Raw genomic sequence first — 22,599 nt, 5'->3', positions numbered from 1 at the left:
TCAGCTCGGCCCGTTAAAAAGAGGACATACGGTCACCCTAATCAGGAAGGTATCAAACTCCGTAGCAAGAATGGGAAACGTTCTACTGTTGCGCACCTTAATTTCTCAAAATCTTCCAAATGAGTGCAATAACCTTTAGAACATCAGTTTATGTGTAAGAGCTCTTAGAGTTGAACGATAAGGTCCGATTAAAATAGCTTTAAAGGATAAAGTAGCGTCTTTTAACTTTTATCAATGTTCACTTCGGATTTCCCCCGATGAATTTGCTGTCAGATAGGAACCGCGAATGAATGGAAACTTTATCAGCGTTTTATCCAAAAATTTGTATATAAACTCATCGTGGATCATCGTTTGGTATCAGTCAACATGCAAGCATACATCTGTGTTCTGCTCGTCTCCTGCGTGGCAAGCTCCTTGGGTAAGTATGAAAACAGTTTTCAATAATTTCGACAGTCTTCTTGAGGACACAGTTTGCAGGACCATCTTTGGTCCCCGTATCTCCAAACTGTTATGTTTCATTTCATCATTATTGTCGCCGTAAGTGTACATCCCATCCCTGAAGGACTTGTTTTCCAGCTAAAACCATTATTTTTAAAAAAGCCACGAAGGCCCTTCGAGAACTGGAAGGTAAAAGCTTCCACTACCCGTAAACTCGGCGTTACGGACAGATGGTTGTGAATAGCTTAAACAATTATAACTTCTTAATTCTCACTTTGAAAAGCGCTCCTCCTTGAACAAAGATATATATAATTTACATGCATTTTATGTGAATTCACAAAGAAACTAACAGATCTGAAGCTTCATTCTGAAACAGATGAGTGTAACACAAACATTAACTGCAGTTTCCCATAGTTTCACTTGTAGATACGCATAGCTTGTGAACCTAGAGATATAAGTCTACACTCATTTTTCATATCCTGTTACATTAAAACTAAATCAGTAGGATATGTTGTTAAAAATTAATATTCATCTGTAAATAGATGTTAATTAATCAGTAAAAGAGTAAATATCAAATTAACAATTCTAGAGGTTCATATTACTACGAATATATTCAATGTCTTTCTTTCTTTCTTAATCTGTATACCCTCCAGGGTTGGGTTTTCCCTCGGACTCAGCGAAGGATCCCACCTCTACCGCATCAAGCGCAGTGTCCTGGAGCGTGAGACTTTGGGTCGGGGGAATACAACTGGGGGAGGACCAGTACCTCACCCAGCCGGCCTCACCTGCTATGCTGTATAGGGGCCTTCTGAGGATGGGAAGATTAGAAGGGATAGACAAGGAAGAGGGAAGGAAGCGGCCGTGGCCTTAAGTCAAGTACCATCCGGTATTTGCTTGGAGAAGAAGTGGGAAGCCACGGAAAACCACTTCGAGGATGGCTGAGGTGGGAATCTAACACATCTCCCGAGGCTGAGTGGACCCCGTTCCAGCCCTCGTTCCACTTTTCAAATTTCGTCGCAGAGTCGAGATTCGAACGTGGGCCTCCGGAGGTGGCAGCTAATCATGCTAATCACTACACCATACAGGCGGACATATATTCAATTTGTGCTACAAATTTGGAGACAGTGGTACCAATACTTCAGTAGAATTGTGTATCTATGTAAATACATGTTTCTACGATACCCTGAAAAGTTACTAAATTTTAAAAACGATATTAGGGCAAACGAGAAGAGTAGGTTAATTCACTGGAATCAGTAAGGATCAGACCCGTGCAGAAGCACTTAAACTGCTTGTCAATGACGGTTGATGGTATTAATGTTCTCACAAATCTACACTGACTGACAGAGCAAATGCAACACCAAGACGGAGTGGCCAGAACTTTATGCCAATTGCAGGGTAGACTGACGTCACTGAGGTATGCTCATGATGTGAAATGCGCCGCTGTGCTGCGCACGTAGCGAACGATAAATGGGACACGGCGTTGGCGAATGGCCCACTTCGTACCGTGATTTCTCAGCCGACAGTCATTGTAGAACGTGTTGTCGTGTGCCACAGGACACGTGTATAGCTAAGAATGCCAGGCCGCTGTCAATGGAGACATTTCCAGCAGACAGACGACTTTACGAGGGGTATGGTGATCGGGCTGAGAAGGGCAGGTTGGTCGCTTCGTCAAATCGCAGCCGATACCCATAGGGATGTGTCCACGGTGCAGCGCCTGTGGCGAAGATGGTTGGCGCAGGGACATGTGGCACGTGCGAGGGGTCCAGGCGCAGCCCGAGTGACGTCAGCACGCGAGGATCGGCGCATCCGCCGCCAAGCGGTGGCAGCCCCGCACGCCACGTCAACCGCCATTCTTCAGCATGTGCAAGACACCCTGGCTGTTCCAATATCGACCAGAACAATTTCCCGTCGATTGGTTGAAGGAGGCCTGCACTCCCGGCGTCCGCTCAGAAGACTACCATTGACTCCACAGCATAGACGTGCACGCCTGGCATGGTGCCGGGCTAGAGCGACTTGGATGAGGGAATGGCGGAACGTCGTGTTCTCCGATGAGTCACGCTTCTGTTCTGTCAGTGATAGTCACCGCAGACGAGTGTGGCGTCGGCGTGGAGAAAGGTCAAATCCGGCAGTAACTGTGGAGCGGCCTACCGCTAGACAACGCGGCATCATGGTTTGGGGCGCTATTGCGTATGATTCCACGTCACCTCTAGTGCGTATTCAAGGCACGTTAAATGCCCACCGCTACGTGCAGCATGTGCTGCGGCCGGTGGCACTCCCGTACCTTCAGGGGCTGCCCAATGCTCTGTTTCAGCAGGATAAAGCCCGCCCACACACTGCTCGCATCTCCCAACAGGCTCTACGAGGTGTACAGATGCTTCCGTGGCCAGCGTACTCTCCGGATCTCTCACCAATCGAACACGTGTGGGATCTCATTGGACGCCGTTTGCAAACTCTGCCCCAGCCTCGTACGGACGACCAACTGTGGCAAATGGTTGACAGAGAATGGAGAACCATCCCTCAGGACACCATCCGCAGTCTTATTGACTCTGTACCTCGACGTGTTTCTGCGTGCATCGCCGCTCGCGGTGGTCCTACATCCTACTGAGTCGATGCCGTGCGCATTGTGTAACCTGCATATCGGTTTGAAATAAACATCAATTATTCGTCCGTGCCGTCTCTGTTTTTTCCCCAACTTTCATCCCTTTCGAACCACTCCTTCTTGGTGTTGCATTTGCTCTGTCAGTCAGTGTATTTTAACGCAGTTTACAAAACCGGCGTGCTCCCAGAGATTGGGTGAAGTTCAATTCCACAGTTAAGCGCCAAGCGAGGTAGGTAGTGGCCGAAACGCAATTTACTGTAGATTCACGAACGGTCTTGGGATAAAGGACGCTCTATTTTGCATTGAAGTCCTGGTACAACGGTGTGAGAGCCCGGGGTTCGACGCCCGGGAGGTTCGGATAACTCCTGTAGCTCGATGGATGGGTATTTGTAATCGTCTTCATTTAAACAAAACAACAAACACGCAATAGTGAAGATATCCCTCCAGGAGAGGCATCCGGCCGTAAAAATATAGGCCTGATCCACGTTAGTGCCGACGCCAAATAACTGGGAAAATACCAGGAAATGCTACTGTGTGAAGTCAAATCCTTACAATGTTATTTGATTTACAATTTTCGGAGACGGAATTTTGTCCCTCAGAAGTTCTTTTACTCTGACCTTAAACCTCCCAACTTGAGCTCCACCGTCCGAGCTACGTAGGCCTACTTCTTCATGGAAGGTTCGCGATCATCACGGCAATCTTCGTTTTCGAGGTAGCAATGCCGAGCAATTGAAGCCGAACTCGTGTCGTACGATTCCCTGAGGTTCATCGTCCAGGAAGCTCTTCTTCGGCCTTCTGTCTTACCCTGTATCACTAGCCTGTGCACATTATTCCGCTCCTATAATATACTTTTGTTGAGGGGGCAATTTTGACCCCCTCCCCCTGCGTCCAACATTTGATATTTTTTCCTTCCTCTTCCTCGTTTGCCTTTCACCATTCCTTCTATTCCTTCTTTCAGTAAACAGTCCCTCCTCAAACAATGTCCGATCCAGTTCATTTTTCTCCTTCTAATGATTTGTAACATACTTCGTTTTTCTCCAACTCTTCGTAATACCTCCTCATTCCTTACCCGGTCTTCCCATTTCACTCGTTCTATTCTCCTCCATACCCACAACTCTAGTGCCTCCAATCTTCTCTCATCTTTCTTTCTCAATGTCCAAGTCTCTGCGCCATACAGCGCTATGCTCCAAATGTAATACTTAGCAAGTCTTTTTCTCAAATCTTTGTTTAGTGGTCCACAAAATAAATTTGATTTTTTCTTAAAGATTTCCTTGCCATACGCTAATAATAATAATAACAATAACCGGAAAGTCTAATATTTCTGACACGTGTTGCGGAACCGGTACTGTCCAGCATAATAATCTTACGCATCCTTCTCGAGTTCCGTGGGAATTAATGAGAGCAAGCCGCTAGTTCAGACAAAAACTCGAGCAAAGCTCGAACTTGTTCGAGCACTGACGTCATCTGTCTGAGCAGCCCGAGCCGGGCTCAAGCAAATCACTTCACTGGGATAATCGCATTAACAGGATTGTGAATAAAGGTTACAGATCTCTTCACATAGTTATGAGGGTACTTAGGTGTTGTAGTAAGGATTTAAAGGAGGAGCGTGCATGTCTTTCGTAAGACCCCAATTATTAGACTATGGAAAAGATCCAAAGGAAAGTGGCATGATATGTTCGGGTTGATTTCCGACAAAGGAGTAGTGTTACGAAAATATTTCGAACTTTGGGCTGGGAAGACTTGGAAGTAAGGAGACGAGATGCTCGACTATAAGTGGTATGTTCCGAGCTGTCAGTGAGAGATGGCGTGGAATGACATTAGTAGACGAAGCAGTAAGCTTGAATGGAGTTTTTAAAAGTAGGAAAGATAAAATTGGAAATTAAGAGGATACATTTCGACAAATATTCATTTATAGGAATTAGGGAACGAAATAATTTACCAAGGGAGATGATCGATACATTTTCAGCTTCCTTGAAATTATTTAAGATAAAACTAGGTAAACAACTAGTACCTAGAAAATATGGCACCTGGCTGACAGCACTAAATGTAAGTTAGTGTGATTGATTGTTAGAGGAATACCTCAAGGTCTTCAGACATACGGTAAATTTAAACCCTTCATGGGAATCTGCCTCTAGATATATTTCTGTCCGGGTCATTGAACGAGGAAGGCAGGTAGCCGATGTTTTCTTCTTCTTCACCTCACAGGAAGTTGTTGTTTCCCGTATAAGAGTTGCCGTGTCGTGGATGTCTTCTCCCTTGTATCATCAGTCGTATCTAAGGCTGCTTTCCCCCCTTTTACGAAGTTAACGACTTCACATGATTTCCCGACACGACGTTGGTAATGTTCAACATTTCAGTCGTTTCATTGACGAAGCCTTAAAGTAGCGCCAGTAAGACGAAATCACGCTAGTATACGTAATGCCGATTCTGGTTTTGATTTCTGAATCTGTGGCACTGTTTTAATGGTGTTTTCTGCTTGCTATTCTTTTTTACAAAAGTTGCTTTACGTCGCACCCACACAGGTAGGTCTTATGGCGACGATGGGATAGGAAAGGGCTAGGAGTGGGAAGGAAGCGGCCGTGGCCTTAATTAAGGTACAGCCCCGGCAATTGTCTGGTGTGAAAATGGGAAACCACGGAAAACCATTTTCAGGGCTGCCGACAATAGGGTTCGAATCCACTATCACCCGAATACTGGATACTGGCCGCACTTAACCGACTGCAGCTATCGAGTTCGGTGCTAGTTTTTTAATGACAAAACGAAGTTTACCGGTATTTATTGAATACCTAAGAAAAGAGGACCACGAACCTGTAAAAAAGAGGACAGTCTATTGATGCAATCACTGCACCTTAATCACTCTTTTCGGCTTCATTTTCATCACAGACCATTGCCTATCACCTTTGTCACTAATGGTTCTTTTTTTTCCTGTGCCATTCGTATTTTTCTGAAGATGAAATCTTCTCTGAAAGTATTTTGTTATCCATCAAATAGTGGTGAAACTAGAATGTCTGAAGTTATACCAAAAAGGTTGTACTGCAAACACACTAGGTATACACCTTTCACAATCTGTTGTGAACCTGTTTCTGTCCTTGGTCCACCGTGAATTAAGCAATGAAAATATTCGCTCTGTGTTTGCTTTATGACTTGAAATACAAAAGAAACACTCGTATTTACGGCAAAATAATACTTAATAAAACTTTCAGAACTCATTTATGCACAGACACAACCTCTAAAAAGTGCTGAGCTAGAAAGAAAACGGAAGCAAACAACAGTTGTAAACAAAAAGTGCTGCCTATTTAAATCTGGCGGTGAAACACAGTGTAAAATTTAAATAATTTAACCCCCCCCTCCCAAAAAGAGGACATTTGTCAAGTTATTCGAAAATCCGGCTGGACTTTTTTTCGTGCTGTTAAAAAGAGGACATGTCTAGGAAAAATAGGACATATGGCATCCCTAAATTAGATACATTTTTATTTATTCAGACCATCTACTTGCTCTACGACATGCGATCAGAAAACACCGTATCCTCTTGTGCTGAAAAATGTCGCAAAATAAATAGTGAGGTAGGCCTAAATGTACATGACAGGACATTCCAAACGCTAATGTTAACATATGAAGTTCTTGACACCTTAATTTATGCAAACGGAAATACGTTACGGGTTCGATTCCCGGCCAGGTCAGGGATGTTTACGTGGATCTGAGGGCTGGTTCGAGGTCCACTCAGCCTACGTGATTAGAATTGAGGAGCTATCTGACTGTGACATAGCGGCCCCGGTCTAGAAAGCCAAGAATAACAGCTGAGAGGATTCGTCGTGCTTACCACACGACACCTCGAAATCTGCAGGCCTTCGGGCTGAGCAGCGGTCGCTTGGTAGGCCAAGGCCCTTCAAGGGCTGTAGTGCCATGGGGTTTGGTTTGGTTTGGTTTCCTGCTATTAAAGTGAACAGACTTATGAACATTTACCCCCTTTTAATAAAGAAAGATTGGAAAATGAATTAACATTTATTCCAATATATAAAAACATTTGTCCCCTCAAAAACTTTTACATTATATTGTCCTCAATGACCTCGAAGTGTCAGTATTGATTCGTTTAATATCAACATTTCCTGTGACGACGGCTTCCTCTGAAAGGAATATGAGCACTCTTAAGAGGATAAAGACATACTTACGTAATATAATGAATAATAAAAAACACAGCAATCTTAGTGCCATTTCTATCGAGAAAGTGCTTGTGAAGGAATTGATGAGTGATCAAGTATTGAAGGACCGTGTGATTGACCATTTTGCAACCAAGAAAACTCGGTGTTTGGGACTACTCTACAAAAAAACTTTAAGGAAGATTTTCCTGCCTACCCAATCATTAACTAATAGCTTCGCCACTGCCCTAAATACAGGCGCATATCAGCTTGTATTATTGTAGATTTTGTTTCGTATGTACTGTACCGTGTCCTACGCAACAATCCACTTTTGAGACTACTGCGTGAATTCGCTATGTTCTGCTTCTAAAGTCCTCAATTTACATCGATTAATGTTTCTATTTTTTAAAACGCCAGTACAGTGAGCACGCTCTTTTTATATTGCATTTCACAAGAATTACCGTTGACTATACTGCCGGATGGGGAGCGGAATTTTGTTCGAACGCTCAGCTGGGGGAGAAACTTGCCTTGCATAACTCGGGACACCACCCCGCTGATCAATACACAAGCGGCTGTACAGCTGTTTTCACGAGTTGATGCATCTCATGCGAACAACAATGTAGCCAGAATCATTTGAAAAGGAAAAGACCCCTCATATTAAGACATATTCACTAACAGTTTTACTACAAACAAAAAGTAATATCGTGGTACACAAATTCCGCCATCTCGAAACGTATTTCGAGGTTATCAATCTGTAGAAAGAAATAGAAGTACCCCCACACTGGTCGACAGTTAAAGAATATAATTCAGTTAGAGATTACTTTGCAAATTAACTCAGGGCGTATTTCTGATTAGCTATAGAGGAAATATGTATTGCAGTTTTTATAAACGATATAGGCCTAAGTAGTTTTAACGTTGGATAGGGTCATAAATTAGGAAACCTGTTGGAGGGAAAAATATAAATAACTCTTGACTGTTCACTTAGGTCCTTTCTTGCTCCGATTTGGCTTCCTGTCCAAATTATTTTATGATATAAGTCTGTCTAAGTGAAAATAATTGTATTCTTTGTAAGCACACTTCGTAAGTTCAGCCGCAACAAAATACGTACCGGTACCGATGAAACTCAATTATTTTCATATCGGGAAGTTGAGAAATGGTTCTTTGAGCTCGTTTTCTCTTCTTCATTGACACAGTGGCCTAGTCATTGGAAGCGATATACTGTACTTTGATAGTGGTATTAAGCAGAGAAATTATGCCTAAACCTCGTTAACCCATCCTTAATGCGATTGTTGTGAGTACCGTACTGTACCAATTTAATTCGTAGTTCCTAAATTTAGTGATGTTGTTACGATTCTCTTGAAGAAATAAATACCTACTGTACACAATTATCTTTCTTCGTTAATCTATAAGCGTTAGCATTACCTTCCTTTAATAGATACAACAAACGAGCTAGGATACATCGAGCACGCGAACTCTCGCTTTTCTTGTACTGTAATTAAGCCTAGAGGTACGGTACGGTACGGTAGGTACATCTTGATTATTGGGAGGTAGTCGTGAAGAAAGTGTCTTTGATTATCTTCGAAGGCGAAAGAACCCGTCCATGGTAAGTGGCGAAAGAAATATTTAAACGTGCCTTCCTTTATATTTTTCTTCCTGGATCACAACCACCGAAGGACTGATTAGCAGTGGCGGCTGCTCGTCATCACAGCTGCAAGTCTGCGTTGGCTCTTGACTGGTATTTTCCCAATGCATAAAATACAATTTGTAACCTATGTGTTTGATATCTTGGCGAAATGTTTGCAATGGTGCTCTGTTTCTAACTTAAAGATGGAAAACAACTTCCACAATTTAAACCCATGTGTTTTATCCCACACCATCTTTGTCCCTCTCCCTGAAGAAAGAAAGAACACAGCACTCATTTTATTTGAACTTTTAGTCATAGGCGACTCCAAATGTGGTTGATGGAAAGTTCACTTCTAAATTTCGCGGTTCTTAAGCGAAATTAAATTGGCACTTTTCCGGGCAAACCAAGCACATACCGGTATTTTACAGTAATGTTCCAGTATTTTTATTTGGCCTCCAGGGCTAGCCGACAACTCCTCAGTGTCGTTATTATTAGTATTATTATGAAATGAGTGCTAGGGGTAAAATGAAATGGCGTATGGCTTTTAGTGCCGAGAGTGTGTCCGAGGCCAAATCGTCTCGCCAGATTCAGGTCTTTTGATTTGATGCTTATAGGCGACCTGCGCGTCATGATGAGGATGAAATGATGTTGATGAAGACACATACACCCAGCTCCCGTGCCAGTGAAATTAACCAGTTACGGTTAAAATTCCAGACCCTGCCGGGAATCGAACACGGGACCTCTGTGACCAAAGGCATCAAATCAAAAGAGCTGCATCTGGCGAGCCGTTTTGCCTCGGACACTCCCGGCACTAAAAGCCATACGCCATTTCATTTTACCCCTAGCATCAATTTCATAATAATACTAATAATAACGACACTGAAGAGTTGTCGGCTAGCCCTGGAGGCCAAATAAAAATACTGGAACATTACTGTAAAATATGTGCTTGGTTTGCCCGGAAAAGTGCCAATTTAGCCATGGAGCCGGACATTATTATTATTTTATATATTATTATTATACACACATTTTACTGTATGTAAGCATAAATGTTGCAAAGTTTGGGCTGGGAAGACTTGGGAGAAAGAACACGAGCTGTTCGACTAAGTGGTATGTAAAAGTTTCAAACAAATTTATTAAAAAACTACCATTCCAATAATAATTTTAATAAATTAGTTTGAAACTTTAGCCTCCATGGCTCAGACGGCAGTGCGTCGACCTCTCACCGCTGGATACCGTGGTTCAAATCCCGCTCACTCCATGTGAGATTTGTGCTGGACAAAGCGGAGGCGGGACAGGTTTTTCTCCGGGTACTCCGGTTTTCCCTGTCATCTTTCATTCCAGCAATATTCTCCATTCTCATTTCATAGCATCTATCATTCATTAATAAATCACTTTGGGTGTGGCGACCCCATCGTACTAATAGCCTATATCTGCTTCATTCATTCCATCCCTAACACGGTCAATAACTGGAAAACAGGTTGTAGGTTTTCATTTTCATTTTCAATTGAAACTTTTACATTCTGTACTCCAATACGGCTATCATAATGAGACTCATAACATGTAAAATAAGTGGTATGTACTGAGCTGTCAGTGGAGAGATGACTTGGAATGAAATTAGTAGACGAATAAGTTTGAGTGGTGTCTAAAGTAGGAAAGATCACAATATGAGGATAAAGTTGGAATACAAGAGGACAAATTGAGGCAAATATTTGTTTATAGGAAGGGGAGTTAGGGATTGGAATAACTTACCAAGGGAGATGTTAAGTAAATTTCCAATTTCTATGAAATCATTTTAGAAAAGGCTAGGGAAACAACAGATAGGGAATCTGCCACCTGGGCAACTGCCCTAAATACAGATCAGTATTGATTGATTGAAAATGGACAACAACAAAAGTCATCACGCTAAAAATAGAAAGGGTAGGGGGTTAGTAGAAGGAACGGAAGGAGTAATGCAAATGCAACAATTATATTCTAAGCACTCAGAATAAATTCTTGGCAAAATGTATAGATTTCCTACATTTTGCCTCTTTCATACAGCAAATACCAAAAAGATACTATCATATCTATTAATCTGTTTTCAGGAGCACCACAATTGGACATTGGTAGCAGGGTCATCAATGGAGAGAATGCATCTCCTGGTGAAATACCATACATTGTAAGTATTGTCAGTAAGAACCACACAGTTTTTTGTTAGGTATTGAAAGACATGTTGATTGCATTTGTATTTGCTTATTTTGTGATGGCAGATTTTGAATTTATTTTGTTAATATTTTGGCAGGTTGTTGAGGCGTTGACAAGTACTGTACTATATAATTTTGGGTATATTACAAGATGACCTTTTTCTCCGCTCTTTGTATATTTTATACAAACTGGTATTATAAATTTTGATTCAATGAAGAAGCATGACCAGTTTTTAAGACAAAAATTTGCCACTGCTTCTTTCTTTGATTAATTTGTTTTAAAGGGCAAAACAACAAGATCATCAGCCCTCATAAAATTAATTTTTGGGCAAAGACAAATTAGTTGTAACGTAGTAATGACTAAAGGTCATGAAAGGCAGGTGAATGAAATAGTACTTGGGCCTTACAAACCAAAATCTGTGAGGGTCATTAGAGAACAAGAGTTGACTGGGCAGGAGATTGAAAAAGAGGAGTCTAGTAGTGGTGGTGGTGGTGGTGGTGGTACAACTGGGCAATGAAGAAGTGCCGCAAGACAGTCATGACCAGGATCAGAGGTCATGAGAGTGAGAGACACCCCAGTTCTCCCAAACATAAGAACTACTACTCAATTGTTTTCATTACTCCCTGAAGGGGGAGGTGGGCCTCTTGGATGGTGACGCCGTCTCTCAGGCCAGGAGATGTGCAGTGACGGTGGGAGGGTTGGTGGCCGTGGCCTATACTGGAAACTGTCCCAGCATTCACCTTAGTGCAGGAGAATGGGAAACCATTCTCAGGACAGCTGACGGTGGGGATGAACCCCTGTCCGTCTCCCGAATACAGAGGCGCAGAGACACCCCTCTTCTGCTCGGTTGGTCGGACAGAATGCAGAGCTGTTGGACCACTTGTAGGCCAAAAGCTATTCTGCAGCTATTGAAGACTACTCAAAATAGTATGTCTTGGACTTCACTGATGAAGGGAATGTTTTATGTTCCTGAAACATGTACGAATAAATAATTTTCAATTACGAAAAGTGTATTGACAAGTTGGACCAAACACAAACTATTTTAAATAGTTTTTAATAGCTTTATACAAGTCAGTACAGGATCAAATAAAATACCTATCATGGTTAAGTTTATCAACCTACTCTGCATTTGCTGACGAACGTAAGAAGAGAACAAGAGTTTAGCAGAGCCCACCACTACACTATGTCACACTGAGTGAAAGACAAACACATTTTGAACTCTACATTCAATCACTTGGAATAATGTTAATTCAAAGTGTAATTACATTTCATCAGTGCTGCATCCTAGGTTCATTTCATATATCAGTTTAATTCTATATTTTAGTCATCGTCCCAGAGATGTGCAACAGTCTTGTCAGGAGGAATGTTCCTCTACTCTACCTTGGTAACAGTTGACTCTCAAACACTCGAACTAGAAGTTGGTTGGAATCATGTCAAAGAACAGTCTGCAACTGTTTAGACCTCTTTCCTTACACCATGGTACGAGCTCCTTGATCACTGATTGAGATAAATATGTGATGCAGAGACAGATATAGCTTATGACTTTCTCATGATCATAAGCTAGAGACACCCCATTTCCCTTATACACGTTTAGAGCTCTGATGATTTCTTTTGAATTTATTGACTGTGAATGATTTTGCTTCCAGGTCTCCCTGCGGAGGGGCAACAGCCACTTCTGCGGTGGTTCAATCTTGAATGCCAACTGGGTTATTACAGCAGCCCACTGCGTTGTTAGGTAAGAACAAATAGCCCTCATATCTCTCTTCAATCCAATGTCAGTAAAAAAAAAATGAAATGTTGTGCGGCCTGATGCAGGTCTTTTGATTTGACGGCCGTAGACGACCTGCACGTCGTGATGCGGATGAAACGATGATGAAGATGGCACATACACCCAGTCCCCATGCCAGGGAAATTAACCAACTATGGTTAAAATTTCCAGACCCTGTCGGGAATCAAACCCGGGACCCCTGGGATCAAAGGCCAGCACGCTAACCATTTAGCCATGGAGCCGGACAAATGCGAGTAAAGTACAGATGATTTACACCGAGTGGCCAAAAGTTATGGGAAGAAACTGAATGTGATGTTAGTAATGAGTTGCTCCTTGTGAGCCCTCAAAACGGCAGCATGACGGCGAGGCATCGGCTCTACAAGGTATTGGAATAATTCTGGATCCACGCATCTTGCACTGCTACACCCAGTTGGTCTTGTGTAGTTTGTGAGGGGTTCATGGAACGTACACCAGCATCGACAGCATCCCATAAATGCTCGACTGGATTAAGATCGGGGGATCTGGACGGCCAATCCATGGTCGTAACTTCCCTTCAGTGCTCCTCCAATCATCTGCATGCCACCACAGAGTGGCAGAAAGGGATGTAGATGGTCCAAAAGAATGTCCATACAACATGCACCTGTCGGCGCTCCCTGCAGCCGGATAATGGGGCCTAATTGCGACCATGAGAACGCCGCCCAGACCAGAAATGAGCCAGTGTTCCATCGTCCATTGCTGATGTTCGCGGGCTCATGCACGATGTCGAGCTCTGTGTCGAGGTGTCAGCAAAGGAATATGAGTTGGTCATCAGCTGGTAAAGCCTATGCGGTGCAGTTACCTCATTACACTCCTGGTAGAAATGGGTTCCTGACTCCCAACATTCAACTGGACAGTGATCTGACTCACAGTAGCCTGTCGAGTGCCCAGGATAGTTATGCCTAGGCAACGTGATTTCCGTTCATTAACCGTCTATGGTCTTTCTGTGTGGCAGTTTATGTGGGTGGTAACATTCTCCCTGTGATATTGAAGATCCACCCTCGACACTGTTGACCTCAGAAACCCGAATTTGCGTGTAACCTTTTTTTTTTATAGTTATGAATTTCATTGGGTTCCATATTGAAGTAGGATTACAGTAAATTAAAATTCTTTCAATTCTTGCATGTAATCTCCACAATGTTATGACCCATGTACTGTGCGCCAATGATCATCCCACGTTCAAAGTCGGTTAACTCGCAATGTGATGCCATCTTTATGACATTGGTGTCTGTGATAGACTGCTCAGCTATGCCACACCTAGCTGCAATGCTCAGGGGTCATACATGGCACATTTTCTAATGGGACATCCCTTCCCGTGACTTTTTTTTTTGCTATTGGCTTTATGCCGCACCGATACGGATCAGTCTTATGCCGACGATGGGAGAGGAAAGGGCTAGGACTGGGAAGGAAGTGGCTGTGGCCTTAATTAAGGTACAGCCCCAGCATTTGCCTGGTGTGAAAATGGGAAACCACGGAAAACCATCTTCAGGGCTGCCGACAGTAGGGTTCGAACCCACTATCTCCCGAATACTGCATACTGGCCGCACTTAAGCGACTACAGCTATCGAGCTCAGTCCCATGACTTTTGGCCACTCAGTGTATTTCTCTAAGATTGTGATTAGTAAAATTCTGACGAAGAAAGATAGGAGCACATACAGTAATACAATAACCACGATGTCAGAACAGGGTGGGAAGATGCAAGAACAGAAAGAGGAGACAAAAACAATATATCTTCATAGAGATTAGCTCTCTCTTCATCAGACTCCGACGAATTCACACGCACTCACTGAGGGGCATGTTGACAGTCCTCAAACAGCTCCACTAAAGATCATGCAGTTATAAGGAAACAGTGATGTGCAAGGCAAGTTCCTCATTGGTAGACACAGTACAAAATAAACTAAGACCGAGCGCATGGTGTTTGTACTCTGCGTTACAGCAGCTGCCTTAGCGGAACTTATGTCACACACGGCCGCCCTGCTTTAACCCCTTAAGTGGGTATGGCATCCTTAGACGTTTTCGCGCTGGGCTTCTACAGTGGGTATCACGACATTAGTCGATCGTAAAGTTTATCGTGTATTTATCTTGTGGGTGATGGCTATGACGTTGCAATGGAATCTATTGCTTTAGTTGATATGTTTTCCACGAGATCACACTGTGTATTGTTTTTTATAGCTGTCCCAGCTTCGCGAAATATATTTGTTTTGCCTCCTTGCAAGAAGTTCCCACGCAGCCATTTATGTCGCGAAGCATGGCTTCCAAACGCACAGTAGATCAGCTTGATCCTGCAGGTATTTCAACAGTTTTAGAAGAGGGAGTGATGATGAGGTATCTTTTTTATCTGATGATGATGAGTGGATTCATACTGATGAAGAGGACAGTGAAAGTGAACCTGAAAGTGAAAGTGAAGTTGTTCCAGACCAAAGACGAACCAAGTGACACGGACGACGTAAATAATGTTATAAAATAGTTACACACTTGGATTCATAACAATGTACATAATGTTAGAACCCCATTATTGAATAATAATAATAATTACTATTGTATTAGATTAAATGGATTGTGTACACATTTATGAAGGAAATATTTAAATATCACAAAGTGGGGAAAAAGTACACAGGGCAGGTTACGCATGCCGGAAGTGTCGTCCTTCCCGGGTATACAGGGGCATTATATGTGGTAACGACATTCTGACTGACGCGAGTGACTTTTGCCACTGTACTGTTTTGTGATTTATTTTGTAATGTTTTCTTTCAGTTCCTCCAATGTGTGAGGATTTGCTCTCAGGTTCACTAGGCTAATTGGTGACAGTCCCAATGACAGTTGGACCGGGCGAGTTGGCCGTGCGCGTAGAGGCGTGCGGCTGTGAGCTTGCATCCGGGAGATAGTAGGTTCGAATCCCACTATCGGCAGCCCTGAAAATGGTTTTCTGTGGTTTCCCATTTTCACACCAGGCGAATGCTGGGGCTGTACCTTAATTAAGGCCAAGGCCGCTTCCTTCCAACTCCTAGGCCTTTTCTATCCCATCATCGCTATAAGACCTATCTGTGTCGGTGTGACGTAAAGCCCATAGCAAAAAAAAAAAAGACAGTTGGAATCGTGTACATCATATCTATTGTCCGACACATAAACACATTTCAAAAAAGTACCAGGGCAACGCATAGAGCAATTTCATATCAAGACATGTTATGTGACCTATTTATAATGAATGCTGTGGAGCAGAAACCCCAAGTTGTTGTGCTAATTTTGTAAGAGATTTATTCCATGACCGTTCAATGTTATCCGTGCTCGTGAAAGTGGCACTTCAACAGGAAATTGCTGAACAAATGCATTGCGTACCCATCAAGCCGACTTGTACTTAAAATAACTTTTACATACGAAAATACGGTGTTCCAATGATAACTGTCTTACCATGTTAACAGCTGAGATTCCGACTGGCCAATGATGCTTGCACAGTAGAACATGTGCACACTGCTTGCAAAGTCAAGAGATATGTGCGCCTCCAATACTGCCGCTTACGTATCGGAATGTAAAAACGTTGCTTGAACGGTCTTAGTTTGTATGAGAGACCTTGTACTTGTGCTACCATACTGAGACATTTTGCTTTGGTTTGTGCCAAGGGACAGATCAAACCACCAAGAAAGAGCATGAGGCAGTGAGAAAACAAAAGATAGAAAAACAGGAAGGAAAGATGAGACTCTGCTAGGGAACCCACACTACTGTTTGAACTGTTAACAATTTTGAACATCTCTTGTGTTGCAGCACCTCTGCCAGCTCAGTGACTGTAGTGACAGGCACCACGACGCTCAATGCTGGAGGTAACAAATATTCAGTGTCTCGCATCATAAACCACTCTGGCTATTCTGCTGCAGCTTCCTGGCGCAATGACATTGCTCTTCTTAAGGTAATAACCAGCAAAGAACAACCAATACCCATCTAGATTTTAAACTATTCTCTAAGATCTCTCAAGGATCATATCCAGCCACTCCGTGCTGAGTTACTGGCAGTGTTTGAGAAATTTAGTTGAATAGGCAGTGTTGTTAAAAACGGCTGCCACTCTAGTTTTACCACAAGTCTGTATCCTTAGCCTTTCATATCCCAAATCGGAATGGCAGTCTTCTCTCCATGTCAATTGTAAGTTATTTAATAATTTCTCTGTCTCAACCTTTTGATATGATCCAAATGAAATCTACAATTCTCAGTAGAAGAACTTATTTAATGTAATGTGCTTGTTTTAGAAGCCATGATGAAATTAAATGGCGTATGGCTTTTAGTGCCGGGAGTGCGTGAGGACAAGTTTGGCTCGCCAGGTGCAGGTCTTTCGATTTAACACTCATAGGCGACCTGCACATTGTGATGAGGATGAAATGATGATGACGACAACATATACACCCAGCCCCCATACCAGAGAAACTAACCAATAATGGTTAAAATCCCTGACCCTGCCGGGAATCGAACCCGGGACCCCTGTGACCTAAAGCCAAATGTGTCAACTTCAACTTCTAATTTTAGTTTGGTCTTTCTCCTTCCAACATGTCCTGTAACACTCCATGCCTCAGTGAGCATCCAATCCAGGCAAGTTTTCTTTCATGTAGTTCTTCACTAAGAATTACTCTTCCTTGAAAAAATTCAATTGAGTACTTCTGCATTTGTGATTTGATTTGCGTAGGGAATCTGAATATGACCTAAAAATCCCACGACCAAACAGATGTTCAAGAAATTGCTTCCTGCATGGTTCATAAGTATTTTCAGGTATTGATGATGATGATGATGATGATGCTTGTTCTTGTTGTTTAAAGGGGCCTAACATCGAGGTCATCGGCCCTTTCAGGTATTTGCAGAACACTGCTCTTGCCATCTTGGTGACAGTAGCCACACTTAACTGTCGCTCATCTCTGCTGGAGGCCAGGCTACTGTATTTCATACATCAGATATCTTCTGAAGGCTGTTTGCCAGATTATAGCATGGGCTCTTGGCAAAACCCAAAATGTGCAACTTGTTGCAGACAAGTTTCTCTTCCCCCCCCCCAAATTCCATTTTTCCTAATTTACATGATTTTTGGTAATATATTGTTTCTTTAAAATGAAATACATACAAATTTCACTCTCCTCTTAGCTCATAAAAACTAAATAATACTGAATGTTACGTCATAATCAAGTAAGGGTATGTTACATCATTTGGTATGGCCTTTGAGTTGCACGGTTCTGCTGTCAATTTTCTTCCAATTCTTTCTTATGCTGGCTACTTTCTTTGGGGAAAATATTCATTTAAAGGAAGAGGAGTTAGGGATGGAATAACTTACCAAGGGAAATGTTCAATAAATTTCCAATTTCTTTGCAATCATTTAAGAAAAGGGAATAGGGAATCTGCCACCTGGATGACTGCCCTAAATGCAGATCAGTAGTGATTGATTGATTCAAATCAATGATTACTGCTTCAAGATACTTTAAAAAATTATGCGGTAAGGTTAACCAAATTTACATTTTGACACAAAATGTCACTAGTTTTCTGTGTTGGGGGATATGATCCCATCTCAATATCTTTGACGGTTAAGGAGTTACAGGCTTTTTCCAAGAATCGTGCCTCTTTAAAAATTATTTAGTGATGCACTGAGCCAGAGTTTTCAGATAACATAAAAATGGTTAAAATTGGCCTTTTATATGCATCAATAGTATTGCATCTTACGGTGAGATGATCAATTGAAGGTGGTTGTTTTTCTTTGCAGGTGGCCTCTCCCATCCAGCTGAGCAGCTCAATTCAACCAGTGAAGCTCCCTGCAGCAAACAAGAATCAAGGAGCTGGTCTCCCTGTGCTCGTCAGTGGCTGGGGATATTCAAGTGTAAGGCACTCTTGATGTTGTACTTCTTTTTCTTCAGCGTTTGTCCCTCCTGCTGGTGGGGTCTGCTACATGGATTCGTTGTGTCCATTCAGTTCTGTCCTGGGCCATGTCAGGGTGGAGACTGACCCTCTTCAGGTCTTTGTGAAGAGTGTCGGCCCATCGCTGTTTTAGTCGTTCTTTTGGTCTCGTACCAGCAACTTCTAACATATGCGTACAATATTGTGATTTTTTATATCCCACCTTTTCAATACAATTGGTTTTATGTTGTTAGATCATAATGCTACAACACTGTTTTATAGGGACATGTTTCGCTTGAATTTCAAGCATCCTCAGCCTATATAATCATCTCAAGGTTAAGACCTGTCGTATTTGATTAGTTTTAACAAATTTGTGCTTAATTATAATTCTAACAATAAAGTAATAAAATATATAAACATAGGAATTCATGAACACATTAATAGTTTAACAATATGAATGACTATACTAAAATTGGAATAACCGTTAATTCCAAAGATATTGGCATCCAAAACACAGTGTCTTCAAATGTTGAAAATTTGGCTAAAATTGTTTTCTCAAAGTTCTAGTTTATTAAAAACAATTGTAATTGTTGCTGGCTACTTTCTTTGGGGAAAATATTCATTTAAAGGAAGAGGAGTTAGGGATGGAATAACTTACCAAGGGAAATGTTCAATAAATTTCCAATTTCTTTGCAATCATTTAAGAAAAGGGAATAGGGAATAAAACAGTGTTGTAGCATTATGATCTAACAACATAAAACCAATTGTAATGAAAAGGTGGTATATAAAAAATCACAATATTGTAAGCATATTATAGCAAATTCAATACGGGTCTAATAATGAGATTGGTTACATGTAACTTCTAACATGTAACGCATCTTCGCGATAGTGTCGGTGTCTGCTCTTAATACATGTCCAACCCATCATAGACGACTCTTGAACATTTTTTCTTGAATCAGTGCAACGTCAAATCTCTCTCTGATGGATTCATTGGAGATGTGATCCAGTTTAGTGACACCAGCTGTTCATCTCAGCATCTTAATCTCCATGACGCCCAGTCGACGCTTTGTTTCAGTTGTAGTCGGCCAACATTCGCAATCATACAGTGTAACAGGTCGGATGACAATAAGATAGATGTTTGATTTGAGATTATCTTTCATCCTCTGGTTGCAAGTGATGCTGATTGTTGTTCTCCATTTCATCCAGGCTGCGGATATCCTTGCGTTGACCTCTTCGATAAGTTGGCCATCATCGGTGATCGTGGAACCAAGATACTTGAATCTTGTATCTCGTGGCAGGTCCTCACCGTCTTCCTGAACGGTTCCGATTGCTTGTGGATCTGAAATCATATATACAGCCTTCTTTTTATTTAGGCGTAGGCTGTATTGTGCCAGCCAGTCGCTCCATTCTTGGGTTTGGCATTACAGATCAACCTGGGTCTCAGAGCCCAACATGGCATTGTCTGCGAAGAGAAGCATCCATGGCAAAGAGGCAGTGCAGGTCTACTGTTACAGTATCCATCGCTAGAATGAACAAGAGCGGTGACAGCGTTGAACCTTCGTGAATGCCGACGGTGATGGGAAAGTCACTGGATGCTCCTGCAGTGGCCTGAACATAGCTCCGTGGGTCTACATAAAGCAGCTGAACCCAGTTGACAAGGTATTCTGGTATGCCATGAGATCATGCGGTATGAGATCAAAGTCCAGGAAAGCTAGATGGATTGGCTTGTTCTTCTCACGATGCTTTTCAACCAAGAGACGATTGCATCGGTTGTGCCACAATTCTTTAAAAAATCCAGCTTGGTTTCTGGAAAGCTCAACGATCTCACGTACCTTTTTTTCAAGAGTCCGTTCGAATACCATCATCGTGTGACACAAAAGTCGGATCGGTCGGTAATCAGCACATTCAGCTCAGCTCCCCTTCTTTTTGAAGATAGGTACAGTGATGCTCCGTTCTAACCATTGCCACAGCCCACTGTTGAGAGTACCAGAGTTCTGCTGAAAGATCGCTTGGGCCAGTAGCTTTCCCTGGCTTCATTTTTTTTAAAGCAGCCTTGATATTGTACACCAACATTAAAGGGAAAGGAACAAACAGGTCATATATAGAGAGAAACAGAGAATGTTCTCAGCTTCATCGGGAGGGCAGGAAGCATCTTGACAGATCTTCAGTATGGGGTAAGAAAAAACACTGGAGGGTAATTCTTATGTAGTAGTGATCCTTTGCATTTTGAAGAATGAGTTATACAGTAAGAAAGACTATGTTTTTATAAACACAGAAATAATATAATCATTTTGAGAGATATCACAACGTTTGTAATAAGTATACCATCAGTCAATAAGAAGACCATCTATAACCTCAAAGATGCTTTTGTAGGACAAAATTACACTAGTTTTTCCTGACTTGGTGATGTCTTTGGTTTAACACATAGTGCCCATTCATTTTTAAACAAAAGATTTACAGTTACACTATGTTTTAAAAAAGGTATCTTTGCCTGTTGCAAACAAAACCATTAAGCAGGAACAGTGGTGGTGGTTTTAGTTATATAAATTACCTTGAGACTCAATATTTCTCCAGTTTTGAAACATATTTAGTGATTGTCTTGTTACAGTATCCTGGTTGGACGCTGCCTAACAACCTACAGAAGTTGAACCTTCAGCTCGTCTCCAACGAGGACTGCCAATCCAGACATACGGGCAACATCTACGAGACCAGCGTATGTGCCAGTGCTGGCAACGGCAAGGGAGTCTGCAATGTAAGTCTAGAGCTCTTTCCATTTCTAGATCCAAATATTTATTAATACTTACAGTACATCAGTGCAAGTAATAAAATATAGGAGTTCTTGAAAATTTCTTTACGTGAACGTGGTTGCATGTTTCTTCTATTACACTTTTATGATTTTAAAGTAATTTACATGATTTTTTTGAGATTTTTGTTCTTAGATTTTTAAACCAAAATGCATCCTCTTCTAAGCATGGCTCAAATGTTACGCTACACAGTACAGTGTTTATTTTTGGTTCTAGGGAGCACTTTCAACATCTTCAAATCAGCCATTATTGATTCTAGATACTTAAAAAAAAAAAAAAAACCTATGCAGTAAAATTTATGGAATTTCTATTTTCAAACAAAACATCTCTAGATTTCTGGGTTAGAGGATCAAATAAACATTTAGTTGTTGGAGGTGGGTAAATCCATTTAGGCTGCGCTTACAAAAATCATTTGGGAAGAACTTTCATGGAGCCTTTATATACAGTGATGACCAGAACCGTTTGCTTGTCTGTTTCAGGGTGATTCTGGCGGTCCTCTCGTAGAAGCATCTAGTGGTGAGCTGGTAGGCATCGTGTCCTGGGGACGTCCCTGTGCTGTAGGCTATCCTGATGTGTACACTCGAGTTGCAAAATACATTGATTGGATAAACGCAAATGCTGTGAACTAAAATGACTCATTGTGACCACATGACACAAACAAACTGATTAATAAAAGATAACGTTAACTTACTGAAATTATCTTTAAAAATATTTCCACAACATCTCATCCCAATAATCCTGATACTATTATATATATATATATATATATAAAATTACATAAAGAACAAGAAATTCATGGATTTTGGTATGCAATATGAACTTGGGAGACCGGGTGAATTGGCCGTGCGGTTAGCGGCACACAGCAGTGAGCTTGCCCACTGTCAGCAGCCCTGAAGATGGTCGGCAGATGCAGAGTGGGTCTCGACCCACAAGTGGCCACGGCTGGTCCATGGTCAGACAGCTCTGCGCTCCGACTAGGCAACCAAACAGAGGAGGGTTGGCCACAGTTCTACGCCTCTGTATTCGGGAGACGGAGACGAACTGGTCCCCACCGTCGGCTGTCCTGAGAATGGTTTTCCGTTCTCCTGCACTAAGGCGAATGCCGGGACAGTTCCTAGTATAGGTCGTGGCTACCAACCCCCTCACCTTCTCCGATACAA

The 22,599-nt window shown here is 42.1% G+C and overlaps 1 protein-coding gene across 1 annotated transcript; it reads left to right on the top strand.

Moving 5' to 3' along the window:
* Window positions 1–366: 366 nt before the first annotated feature.
* On the top strand, window positions 367–22,135 carry LOC136882263 (chymotrypsin-2). Its single transcript, XM_067154813.2, has 7 exons — window positions 367–418; window positions 10,879–10,952; window positions 12,625–12,713; window positions 16,542–16,683; window positions 18,505–18,618; window positions 21,244–21,387; window positions 21,919–22,135. Exons 1-7 carry the CDS (start codon window positions 367–369, stop codon window positions 22,066–22,068), a joined length of 765 nt encoding a protein of 254 aa, XP_067010914.2. The 3' UTR covers window positions 22,069–22,135.
* Window positions 22,136–22,599: the final 464 nt, after the last annotated feature.

The sequence above is a fragment of the Anabrus simplex genome, chromosome 10 (assembly GCF_040414725.1).
Source record: "Anabrus simplex isolate iqAnaSimp1 chromosome 10, ASM4041472v1, whole genome shotgun sequence".
Taxonomy (NCBI): Eukaryota; Metazoa; Arthropoda; class Insecta; order Orthoptera; family Tettigoniidae; genus Anabrus; species Anabrus simplex.
The sequence above is the reverse complement of the archived record's forward strand: the minus strand, read 5'-3'. Positions and strand labels throughout refer to the sequence as shown.